The sequence below is a fragment of the Scyliorhinus torazame genome, chromosome 24 (genome assembly GCF_047496885.1).
Source record: "Scyliorhinus torazame isolate Kashiwa2021f chromosome 24, sScyTor2.1, whole genome shotgun sequence".
In the NCBI taxonomy this organism is placed as follows: Eukaryota; Metazoa; Chordata; class Chondrichthyes; order Carcharhiniformes; family Scyliorhinidae; genus Scyliorhinus; species Scyliorhinus torazame.
In genome coordinates, this window is record NC_092730.1 from 14088821 (window position 1) to 14101957 (window position 13137).

The 13137-nt window shown below is 49.9% G+C and overlaps 1 protein-coding gene and 1 long non-coding RNA gene across 2 annotated transcripts in view; one reads left to right on the forward strand and one right to left on the reverse strand.

The window, feature by feature from the left end:
- Positions 1–894: 894 nt before the first annotated feature.
- LOC140399902 (uncharacterized) lies at positions 895–3153 on the forward strand. Its single transcript, XR_011937917.1, has 2 exons — positions 895–1177; positions 2433–3153. It is a non-coding gene; the product is annotated as an uncharacterized lncRNA (long non-coding RNA).
- Positions 3154–7159: 4006 nt separating this feature from the next.
- LOC140399903 (breast cancer metastasis-suppressor 1 homolog) overlaps positions 7160–13137 on the reverse strand; it is a 90115-nt gene continuing 84137 nt past the window's right edge. The window contains exons 10-12 of the mRNA XM_072489383.1: positions 10643–10708; positions 9157–9283; positions 7160–7981 (exon numbers count right to left, since the gene is read on the reverse strand). Of these exons, the coding sequence (XP_072345484.1) occupies positions 7864–7981; positions 9157–9283; positions 10643–10708 (311 nt within the window). The 3' untranslated portion in view covers positions 7160–7863. The remainder of the gene's footprint in view (positions 7982–9156; positions 9284–10642; positions 10709–13137) is intronic.

The following is a 13137-nucleotide window of genomic DNA, read 5'->3' on the forward strand; positions in this document are numbered from 1 at the left end:
CATAGAAACGTACTTAGAAAGCGGAAGGAGGCCATTCGGCCCCGCGAGCCTGCTCCACCATTCTTTAAATTTATATTAAAACAATAGAGTACCCAATTCATTCTCTCTCCCCCCCCCCCCCCAATTATGTGGCAATTTAACGCGGCCAATCCACCCAGCCTGCACATTTTTGGGTTGTGGGGGGTGAGACCCACACAGACACGGGGAGAAGGTGCAAACTCCACACGGACAGGGGGCCGGGATTGAACCTGGGACCTCGGCGCCGTGAGGCAGCAGTGCTAACCACTGTGCCGCCCTCCATTATGATCACGGTGGATCGTCAAGTTCAATACGCTGATCCCACCCCACCCAATATCCCTCGATTCCTTTAGCCCCAAGAGCTCTATCTAATTCCTTTATGAAATAAAAAGGAACACAATGATACTCCGGGCGTTCCGGCTTCTCCTCTCCGTCCAAAGATGCACAGGTTGGGTTGGGTTACGTGGATAGGGAAGGGGGGAATGGGCCTAAGTGAGGCGCTCTTTCAGAGGGGTCGGTGCAGGCTCGATGGGCTGAATGCCCTCCTTCTGCACTGTAGGGATTCTATGGTTCCGCTACCAAGGGGCTGATCTGAGGAAAGGCAAGCTTCAAATACACTGACCTCACATTACCCAGCCAATAGGACAGAGGAATGGAAAGCCAGCTAAAATAGAAGGGTGCAGCTTGACGGGGGCGGAGAAGAGTGAAAAAAATAGAGGTGAAAGTAAAGTAGAAAAGAGGTGCTAAGGACTAATAAGGGAAGGTGGAAAGAGAGAGATAGAATAAGTTCTAACACTGCAACACAAAACTCTCCGAATCACCTCACGATGGCAGCATTCCTGTCTCTGTACCGCGCAAGAGATAATGGCCCCCCCCCCCAACACCAGCGGTCCATTCCTGGTTCACCCTGGGCCAGCCTGATACAAGCGAGATGTTGCATTGAAATGTTCGTCCCTCACTAATTGTCGGTGGTGCGAAGGAGGGTTTGGGCAGGGCCATTGTTGTGTGGGATTGCTATGATTTGTTTGCCTCTACGCAGATAACAGTTCTGACGATGACTCCGAGGAGTGTTCCTGTAGGCACGGGCGCTGTGCGCGAGGGAGAAGTCGGTGCGAATGCTACAAAGGCTTCCAGTTAGACAGCAGCGGGAAATGCAGAGGTATGTATAAATCTGGACGACAGACTGCATTTGCATGGACTGAAGGTTCCCGTTTATCTCGATTTACACTGGACACATCGTGTCAGTGTTTTGCAGATAAAGCTATTATCAAGTAAGATGATTTAAATATCTAATTAGTCAGTATGTATCACAAATACATAATACACAGTCCCTTTCAAACACAGGTACAGCACGGGGTTAGATACAGAGTAAAGCTCCCTCTACACTGTTCCCCATCAAACACTCCCAGGATAGGTACAGCACGGGGTTAGATACAGAGTAAAGTTCCCTCTACACTGTCCCCATCAAACACTCCAGGACAGGTACAGCACGGGGCTAGATACAGAGTAAAGCTTCCTCTACACTGTCGCCGTCAAACTCTCCCCGGACAGGTGCAGCACGGGGTTAGATACAGAGTAAAGCTCCCTCTACACTGCCCCCCATCAAACACTCCCAGGACAAGGACGGGTACAGCACGGGGATAGATACGGAGTAAAGCTCCCTCTACACTGCCCCCCATCAAAACACTCCAGGGACAGGTACAGCACGGGGTTAGATACAGAGTAAAGCTCCCTCTACACTGCCCCCCCATCAAACACTCCAGGGACAGGTACAGCACGGGGTTAGATACAGAGTAAAGCTCCCTCTACACTGCCCCCCATCAAACACTCCAGGGACAGGTACAGCACGGGGTTAGATACAGAGTAAAGCTCCCTCCACACTGTCCCCATCAAACACTCCAGGGACAGGTACAGCACGGGGTTAGATACAGAGTAAAACTCCCTCTACACTGTCCCCCATCAAACACTCCCAGGACAAGTACAGCACGGGGTTAGATACAGAGTATCTAACACTGTCCCCAATAATCTTTCATCATCCCCAGTTCTAGAAGAGAGCCTCCAAAGCACTGTTGGGTCAACAGAGCCCATTTCACGTGGCACACTTTGAGCCAGCAGAGGCGGCTGTGACCCACGTCTGGGACAAATTTGACCGTGGTGTTCCGAGTCACTCCGAGTCCCCTGGTTACTGATGTTCTGACCCGAGAACAAAGAGTTTTCCCAGTAGCTTATGTTGCCAATACTCTGCGTTTCTCGTCACACACATATCTGGAAACTGCGAAACCCTTTGGCTGCTACAATTTTAAAACAATTGTGGCGGGAGGTGCACATCTCCAGCCCGTGTTTTGTATAGTACAGTTTGCACTGTGTCGTTCCCGTGGCCTTCTCCGCTGACTTTGTCCCCCTTTGCCCCACAGATATCAACGAGTGTCGTGACCTGCAACGTAAGCGGTACCTGTGTAAGAACGCGCGCTGCACAAATACCGTGGGATCATACCGGTGTACCTGCTACCAGGGCTTTGTGCCCACGCGGCGCCACAACATCTGCATACGCCGCAAGAGGAGTTAGGCCGCAGGGCGGGCAAACGCTACAGCAGCAAACAAGAAAATGACCATCCTCGTCGTCCATTCTTTTCCCCCGGCCAGCCAGATCCTCGAAGGAAGGGGGGTGGGAAACACGTTATCAAATGTTAACATTGAAAAACACTTGTTTTACGCCTATTTAATACTCTGAGGGAAAGACGCCTAATTTTACCGTCGCCCCATTTCATGCCTTCAGTTGGCGGAGTTTGATTGTCCGATTTTGTCTTTTGTATCGATTGCTCTTTTTCCGAAAAAGAATTTATGCGGACGATTTGGCGCACTCCATACGGGGGGGCTTTGCTGAAAACACGAGCGCCGCCGTGCAGAAGGATTGACCAAAGAACTGCCAGACGCTCACTCAATATGGCAACGCCCTATCACTCCGGGAGATGCGAACTAGGAGGATTACAGGCGGGCAACCGCAGTGGGCTGTCAGCTACAATATTGAGTGTACAGACAGCGGCTGGCATGGTAGCTGTGGAGTGGGAACTGCCCGGAGGCCACCACTTCAGGCTGGGACTGTGATGTAGATAATTAATAAAAGAAATGAACTTACCGGCCGACCAGTTGATGTGAGGCTCGGAGGCACTGCGCGCCCCGAGCAAATTTGGGCTCGCGAATTAATTTTTAGGTTTGATAAAGAGGTATTCGAAATCGCGAGGGGGGGTCTGGACGGGGAGAAACTGTTGCCGCCAGGAACCGGAGGGCACGGATTTGAGATGACTGGGCCAACAGGGCGCGGACCATGTTCATGCACTGTCCGAGAGAGCGGTGGAGGCCGGCAAGTTCGATCGAAGTTTTCAAGTGGGAAGTGGATTATTATGTGGCAATGGCAGAGTGTGCCGGATCGGGGGGCACTAGGTGAATTTCCCCTTTGGAGAGCCAGGGTAGAAATAAGGGGCTGGATAATAGCCTTACCCCCTGTGACTATTCTGTCATTCTCTGGGAGTGTGCAGTTGGGGAGAGCGCGGGCAAAAGTCACTTCAAACCATATTCAAAGCCATAATCTTTCTTCAGTTGGCAGTCAGCCTGGCTGGGGGACTGTTGGAATTCACACTCAAAACATAGCCCCAACCTAGTCTGCTTCGTTTGTGCAATCTGGGATTGAACATGGCCCTAAGCAGTGCTTGTGCTTCATTTTGAGCGTAGTTAAAGCTTGGGGAGAACATAGAACCGGAATGGCACAGAAGGGAAGCCATGTGCGCGCATGCATGCATCAGTGAAAGGCCCTCGGTGCTGTGCACAGTTTCAGGTATTCCATCGCAGACAGGGATAGGGGCGATTGAGCAGGAAAATAACCGAGGATCTCATATCAGCTAAGAGAGGACCCGGCGATCAAGGTGGCCATTGGAACCCAGGCAAAGGACGGAGAGGGAAGAGAGAAGGGAGTTCATCCATCTCCTGTAATACCCTGGCCGAAAGAGGTGTCAGGAAGGCTCTCACTGTGTTTCTTCACTAAAGTTAATTTTGAGATACTTCTACACAGCATTGGAGAGGACGGGTTCGAAATTTCCGAACAACCTTGTAGGCCGGTTTTTAGTTTTGACAACAATAAAACCTCGCCCTTCATCTATTATCCCTAGTGTTTGCAGGGAAAGGTGGGAAGCAATCGAGAAAGATAATTACCATCAGTAGACATTAGACCATTGCATGACACTCAAGCAAATAATTCGCTGCAAATAAATCCAGTGATTGTTGATTCAATCCCTCCCCCCCCCCCCCCACCCGATAAAGAATCCAAATGGACCCAATCTTTTCCCAGTCACTCCCATGGATCAATCAGCTTCCATTTTAGGCGATGGTTTGGAACTTATTTTAAATTAAGAATGCAGGGAGAGTCTGTTCACAGTCTCATGCTTCACGGCTGCAGCACGGTGGTTAGCACTGTTGCTTCACAGCGCCAGGGTCCCGGGTTCGATTCCCGGCTTGGGTCACTGTGCGGAGTCTGCACGTTCTCCCCGTGTCTGCGTGGGTTTCCTCCCACAAGTCTCAAAAGACGTGCTGTTAGGCAATTTTGACATTCTGGATTCTCCCTCCGTGTACCCGAACAGGCACCGGAATGTGGCGACGAGGGGCTTTTCGCAGTAACTTCATTGCAGTGTTAATGTAAGTCCACTTGTGACACTAAAGATTATTATTATTTATAGCTGATGACCCCACGATTCTGGCAAGGCAGCGAGTGACCCCAGCTGAACTTTCCTTCCCCACCTACTGTGAACCACTACTGTCTCTGCCTGGCCTCATCCTGCCCAAGGAGGCTTCAGTGGGGGGGGGGGGAGAGGAGAGGAGGGGGGGGGGGGGTGCCCACTTCAAGGTGCTGAACGCCGCTGCAATAAAGAGGCTGCCATTTCCTTTCTCTGCCCTATCGCAGAAGGTGCCGAAGGCTACTGGAGTACCGAAAGTGACCTGCCGTGCGCCTCTGCAAGTTATTCAACAGCGAGGCTTTTTACACGTACATAAAAAGCAAGAGGGTAGCCAGGGAAAGGGTTGGCCCACTGAAGGATAGGCAAGGGAATCTATGTGTGGATCCAAAGGAAATGGGCGAGGTACTAAATGAATACTTTGCATCAGTATTCACCAAAGAGAAGGAATTGGTGGATGTGGAGTCTGGAGAAGGGTGTGTAAATAGCCTGGGTCACATTGAGATCCAAAAAGACGAGGTGTTGGGCGTCTTGAAAAATATTATGGTAGATAAGTCCCCAGGGCCTGATGGGAGCTACCCCAGAATACTGAAGGAAGATAGAGAGGAAATTGCTGAGGCCTTGACAAATCTTTGGATCCTCACTGTCTTCAGGTGATGTCCCAGAGGACTGGAGAATAGCCAATGTTGTTCCTCTGTTTAAGAAGGGTAGCAAGGATAATCCAGGGAACTACAGGCCGGTGAGCCTTACGTCAGTGGTAGGGAAATTACTGGAGAGAATTCTTCGAGACAGGATCTACTCCCATTTGGTATTAGTGAGAGGCAGCATGGTTTTGTGAAGGGGAGGTCGTGTCTCACTAACTTGATAGTTTTTTGAAGAGGTCACAGAGATGATTGATGCAGGTAGGGCAGTGGATGTTGTCAATATGGACTTCAGGAAGGCCTTTGACAAGGTCCCTCATGGTAGACTAGTACAAAAGGTGAAGTCACATGGGATCATGGGTGAGCTGGCAAGGTGGATACTGAACTGGCTAGGTCATAGAAGGCAGAGAGTAGCAATGGAAGGATGCTTTTCTAATTGGAGGGCTGTGACTAGTGGTGTTCCGCAGGGATCAGTGCTGGGACCGTTGCGGTTTGTAGTATATATAAATGATTTGGAGGAAAATGTAACTGGTCTGATTAGTAAGTTTGCAGACGACACAAAGGTTGGTGGAATTGCGGATAGCGATGAGGACTGTCAGAGGATAAAGCAGGATTTAGATTGTTTGGAGACTTGGGCGGAGAGATGGCAGATGGAGTTTAATCCAGACAAATGTGAGGTAATGCATTTTGGAAGGTCTAATGCAGGTAGGGAATATACAGTGAATGGTAGAACCCTCAAAAGTATTAAAAGTCAGAGAGATCTAGGTGTACAGGTCCACAGGTCACTGAAAGGGGCAACACAGGTGGAGAAGGTAGTCAAGAAGGCATACGGCATTCTTGCCTTCATTGGCCGGGGCACTGAATTGGCAAGTCATGTTGCAGCTGTATAGAACCTTAGTTAGGCCACACTTGGAGTATAGTGTTCAATTCTGGTCACCACACTACCAGAAGGATGTGGAGGCTTTAGAGAGGGTGCATAAGAGATTTACCAGAATGTTGCCTGGTATGGAGGGCATTAGCTATGAGGAGCGGTTGAATAAACTCGGTTTGTTCTCACTGGAACGACGGATTTTGGGGGGCGACCTGATAGAGGTCTACAAAATTATGAGGGGCATAGACAGAGTGGATAGTCAGAGGCTTTTCCCCAGTGTAGAGGGGTCAATTACTAGGGGGCATAGGTTTAAGGTGCGAGGGGCAAGGTTTAGAGTAGATGTACTAGGCAAGTTTTTTTTACACAAAGGGTAGTAGGTGCCTGGAACTCGCTACCGGAGGAGGTGGTGGAAGCAGGGACGATAGTGACATTTAAGGGGCATCTTGACAAATACATGAATAGGATGGGAATAGAGGGATACGGTCCCAGAAAGTGTAGAAGATTGTAGTTTAGTCGGGCAGCATGGTCGGCACGGGCTTGGAGGGCCGAAGGACCTGTTCCTGTGCTGTACTTTTCTTTGTTCTTGTTCTTTGAGGGCAGCGCAGCCACGTCTACTCCTGTCCTGAAAGCTACACGTACGTCGTGGGACAGAGATCAGGAACAGGGATTTGTGGCGATTCTCCCCTCCTTGAGCAAAATGAAAACGAAATGGAAATCTCTTATTGTCACAAGTAAGCTTCAAATGAAGTTACTGTGAAAAGCCCCTGGGAAGTGTGTGTGTGTAGGGGGAGGGGGAAAAAAAGAGGGGATTGGATCAATGCAGAGACTGCGCCAGGGTATACATAAACAGAAGAGATTGTGACCCTCAGGAGTGGCGGCTTCAATCAAAATAAGAATCGCGAGCAGCCTAAATGTCAAATATTTATTTTAATAGATGTCTTTTTTTTTTTAAGGCTTCAATAGATTTGAAATAAACTTTCTTTTTCACACGATCTCCATGGTTTAGTGCTCAGGACTAGCGTCGGTCCAGTTTTTAAAAAGTGCTGTACAATGGAAAGTTGTATCTACAGTTGAACTGTGCCGTCTAACTCCAAACCGTGAAGCAAGTTGGATGCAGGCTCCGCATGGGCATTTCATTTTTTCTCTGTGTAATTATCCTGCGGTTGGCTGCCTGGCGCAGATCAGAGTCTTAGTGCAGAGTAAGTAGGTCACCAAAAGAAAAGATAACGGGAGAAGAAAAGTGCGAGAAGATTCTCTCGGCTCCACCACTAGTGAATTTTGCGAGCAAGCTGGAGGAGGAGGCACTGGAGGGGGGTGGGGGAGAGATTCTGTTTAGCCGGCCTCCCCAAAGCCGGCTGTTTCTGTCAGAAGTTTGTTTTTTTCCCCTAGAAGCCCGAGTGAGAATTTGATTCGCTCATGGTCGTCTAACCGTGGTAAGTTCCATAGTGAAGTCACACCGGGTTCCTCGGTGCTGATCTTCCATGTAAACCCCGGGTGGCAAGCTGATCATCAACATGTGCTTTTTCCTTTTCTAGAATCAATTAATTTTTTTTTTTTGCAATGAGAAGCTTTTCCTCAGCGGCAGGGTTGGTGGAGGTTTAGTGTCAAAAGGTCATGCCTTGTGAATGGAGTATTTCCCTTTTTGGAGCTGGCTGACGTACAATTTGGTTTTGCTTCCATCTAACCGCCGGAGCCAGACCTCTCCTGTGCTGACAGCCGTGATCGTGGCACTAGTGGGTAAACAAAGAGAATCGCATTCATCAACAGGGAACCAAACAAGGCCAGCAGATCAGTTTACCAGAGTTTACTCCGTCGCTCCTTCGAGGACGATAGATTCAGCACGTGGGCAGCCACTAAGTGGCCGTGCTGCCCCAATCTCAGTGGGACGCAAGGATCTTTTGACAAATTCAATCGGGATTCGGTCCAGACTAATCAGAAAGGCCTCTGGTTCAAAGTGCCAACACCGTGATGGGTTGCAGCTCTTTGAACGCCGGCAATCCTCCAGGACCACAAGGAGCTGCTAGCAGGATAGGTGACCGTGGAGAGCATCAACTCTCTCTCTCTCCCCCCCCCCCCCCCCCCCCGTCCCCCCTGTCAGCCCGTCCTCATCCAATATCTACGCATGTGCACACTTTTCCCAAGACTGGACAGTAATCAGGGACAGAAACCTGTGGCTTGACGCTGGTGTCAAAAACACATTTCACAGAGAAGAGGGAAAAGAGAACGCAGAGTGCCTGCGAGGGCAACTGAAGAAAAGACTGAAACGAGCTGGTGTTTAGGAGCAGGTTCCACAGAATAAGGAGCAGTCATTTGGAACCTCTAATGCACTATGCGTCTATGAGTGGCTGCAGCAAGTTAAGGGAGAGCAGCAGCAGGGAAACATATTAAAAATAGAGCAATGGAACACCAGACCGAATCATATAGAGGAAGACAGTGATTGTCAATGCCATCTCACCTTAAATGAGAGATGATGTACCAAGTGAGTGGTATTAAGTACAGGAATACCGTAGGGGAGAGTTAGCTATGAGGCAGTGTGAGGATAGGCACAGATCAGTGACTACCCCCGGCCTCCACATGAGCTGCGCATCAACAAAAGTCATTGTTAAAAAAACCTTATGTTAGATCGTTGAGAGTGGGGGCTCCCACTGGGGCTGCAGTGCCCGATGTGGAGAGAGGCTTGTGTCGGGTTAGCTGATCTCCTCTTGGTGACAGCCTCTGTGAGTGGGCCCGTGGTTAACGAGAGGGTGTAATCAGCCAGGGGTAAAGACGAGATCACACTCTCTGTTCCCGCTCTTCCCGGGTTTGTGGACACAGTGCAACTCTGCACAGAAAGAATTTGAGGAGCGCCCAATCCAATTGGTGTGAGAAATTCACAAACAGATGTATAGAGTGCCAGACTGCTTACTGTGAGGGCGCTTCATCCTTTATCTCCAGTACGATGCTCTGCCCCTTGCTGTACCAGTCTCCCTCGTAGAAGAGTCTTCCTTCCTCACACTTGGCTGTGTACAAATGTTTCTCAGGTTTCGGCAAAGCTGCGGAGGGGAACAGACCCATTAAACCTCTCTTTTCTCCAAGTCTTTCATTCTTGCTAAAGCCGACTTTGGCTGCCAGCCAAGAGAGTCAACATCAATGCGTTTGCAAACATTACAACCAGTCTGGCTCAGCGGACAGCCCTCAGAGTCAGGGGGCTGTGGGTGCAAGTCCCACTGTGGGACTTGGGGGTGACATCTTGTGGAAAGATACCATCCTGCAGATTATTAAAAACATCCCACAACACCACGGAAAGAGGAGGGGACTTCGGCCAGGGCCAATAATCCTCTGAACCAACAACACTGGGGAAACATGAGTAACTGATTGTTCATATTCCTGGGCTCTTGCTGTGTGGAAAATGGCTGCACATTTGCTTATAGTTCAACATTTCATAATTGGATGTGAAATATATATTTTTTAAATGTTTCCAATTAAGGAGCAATTTAGCGCGGCCAATCCACCTAACCCTGCACATCTTTGGGTTGTGGGAGTGAGACCCACGCAGACACGGGGAGAACGTGCAAACTCCAGGCGGACAGTGACCCGGGGTCGAACCCGGGTCCTCGGCGCCGCGAGGCAGCAATGCCGACCACTGCGCCACCGTGCTGCCCGGATGTGGAAATCTTTGGGATGATTTTTTTAAAAAATGTGATGGACACCTTCCTTATAATTTGAAGTAATACAACAAAGATTCCCGAAAGCTCTGCGCTGAATACAACTGGTAATGTTGACAGAGAGAGATGAGAGGGAGAGAGGAGTGGCTCACCCTCAGCTCTGATCCCGTCTGCAGACTATTTCCTATTGCTTTGGAGGATGGCTACTGTGGAGGCAGCAGGGCAGGGCAGGTGGGAGGCGCTGAGAGGGGCAGGCACATTAGCGGGGCAGGGGGGCGCAGGGCAGGTTTGGCAGGCTAGCCAATTAGGAAGGTGATCTGCCATTAATTCAATGTGACATTGCCAATCTTTGAGAGGTGGCTGACGTGGAAAGGATATCATGTCAGAGGGGGCCGGTGAAGTTTCACATTGGCTGCTGCTGTCAATGAAAGGGGGAAAGGAGATGTGGAATATGATTCCTGGGGAGGACACAAGCACAGTGAAGTAGACAGTGTGAGTGGGTTCATGCACAGAGAAAAGGGGTTGTGGCAAGGTGAGGCACACAATGAGAAAGCAGGTGATGCAGGGTTGGTCCATTTGGAAGTTGCGGACATGATGGAATGTTCCTTACATAGGAATATGGGACTGTGCGAAAAATGGTGCAGGACAAGAGGAAAGAGGGAGGCTGAAGAGCAGGAACAGTGAGCACAAGAAATGAGAAGCAGTAAGCAAGAACGAGGTGGAGGTTGGACAATATTTTCTACTCACCTGTATCGTTCAACACTTGGGACGAGGCTTTTGCCTTCTTACCATGGGCTGCTTCAGAACCAGCACCTGGGGGGTAAAGCAGAAGGGATTGAGTGACCCAGAGAGTCACGGCACCTCCAGACAGCTGTATACCCAGTCACCGTACCTCTGTACAGCCTGTATACCCAGTCACCGTACCTCTGTACAGCCTGTATACCCAGTCACCGTACCTCTGTACAGCCTGTATACCCAGTCACCGTACATCTGTACAGCCTGTATACCCAGTCACCGTACATCTGTACAGCCTGTATACCCAGTCATCGTACATCTGTACAGCCTGTATACCCAGTCATCGTACATCTGTACAGCCTGTATACCCAGTCACCGTACATCTGTACAGCCTGTATACCCAGTCACCGTACCTCTATACAGCCTGTATACCCAGTCATCGTACATCTGTACAGCCTGTATACCCAGTCACCGTACATCTGTACAGCCTGTATACCCAGTCACCGTACCTCTGTACAGCCTCTATACCCAGTCACCGTACCGCTGTACAGCCTGTATACCCAGTCACCGTACCTCTGTACAGCCTGTATACACAGTCACCGTACCTCTGTACAGCCTGTATACCCAGTCACCGTACCTCTGTACAGCCTGTATACCCAGTCACCGTATCTCTATACTGCCTGTATACTCAGTCACTGTACCTCTGTACAGCCTGTATACCCAGTCACCGTACATCTGTACAGCCTGTATACCCAGTCACCGTACATCTGTACAGCCTGTATACCCAGTCACCGTACCTCTGTACAGCCTGTATACCCAGTCACCGTACCTCTGTACAGCCTGGATACCCAGTCACCGTACCGTTGTACAGCCTGTATACCCAGTCACCATACCTCTCTACAGCCTGTATACCCAGTCACCGTACCTCTGTACTGATGTATACCCAGTCACCGTACCTCTGTACAGACTGTATACCCAGTCACCGTACCTCTGTACAGCCTGTATACCCAGTTACCGTACCTCTGTACAGCCTGTATACCCAGTCACCGTACCTCTATGCTGCCTGTATACCCATTCACCGTACCTCTTTACAGCCTGTATACCCAGTCACCGTACCACTGTAGAGCCTGTATACCCAGTCACCGTACCTCTATGCTGCCTGTATACCCATTCACCGTACCTCTTTACAGCCTGTATACCCAGTCACCGTACCTCTGTACAGCCTGTATACCCAGTCACCGTACCTCTGTACAGCCTGTGTACCCAGTCACCGTACCGCTGTACAGCCTGTATACTGAGTCACCGTACCGCTATACAGCCTGTATACCCAGTCACCGTATCTCTGTACAGCCTGTATACTGAGTCACCGTACCTCTGTACAGCCTGTATACCCAGTCACCGTATCTCTGTACAGCCTGTATACCCAGTCACCGTACCTCTGCACAGCCTGTATACCCAGTCATCGTACCTCTGTACAGCCTGGATACCCAGTCACCGTACCTCTGTACAGCCTGTATACCCAGTCACCGTACCTCTGTACAGCCTGTATAACCAGTCACCGTACCTCTGTACAGCCTGTATACCCAGTCACCGTACCTCTACAAAGCCTGTATACTGAGTCACCGTACCTCTATACAGCCTGTATCGCCAGTCACCGTACCTCTATACAGCCTGTATACTGAGTCACTGTACCTCTATACAGCCTGTATACCCAGTCACCGTACCTCTGTACAGCCTGTATACCCAGTCACCGTACCTCTACACAGCCTGTATAACCAGTCACCGTACCTCTGTACAGCAAGTATACCCAGTCACCGTACCTCTATACAGCCTGTATACAGAGTCACTGTACGTCTATACAGCCTGTCTACCCAGTCACCGTACCTCTACACAGCAAGTATACCCAGTCACCGTATCTCTGTACAGCCTGTATACCCAGTCACCGTATCTCTATACAGTCTGTATACCCAGTCACCGAACCTCTGTACAGCCTGTGTACCCAGTCACCTTACCTCTATACAGCCTGTATACCCAGTAAGTGTACCTCTGTACAGCCTGTATACCCAGTCACCGTACCTCTATACAGCCTGTATACCCAGTCACCGTACCTCTGTACAGCCTGTATACCCAGTCACTGTACCTCTGTACAGCCTGTATACCCAGTCACCGTACCGCTGTACAGCCTGTATACCCAGTCACCGTACCTCAGTACAGCCTGTATACTGAGTCACTGTACCTCCATACAGCCTGTATACGGAGTCACTGTACATCTATACAGCCTGTATACACAGTCACCGTACGGCTATACAGCATGTATACCCAGTCACCGTACCTCTATACAGTCTGTATACCCAGTCACCGTACCTCTGTACAGCCTGTATACCCAGTCACCGTACCTCTGTACAGCAAGTATACCCAGTCACCGTATCTCTATACAGTCTGTATACCCAGTCACCGAACCTCTGTACAGCCTGTATACTGAGTCACTGTACCTCTATACAGCCTGT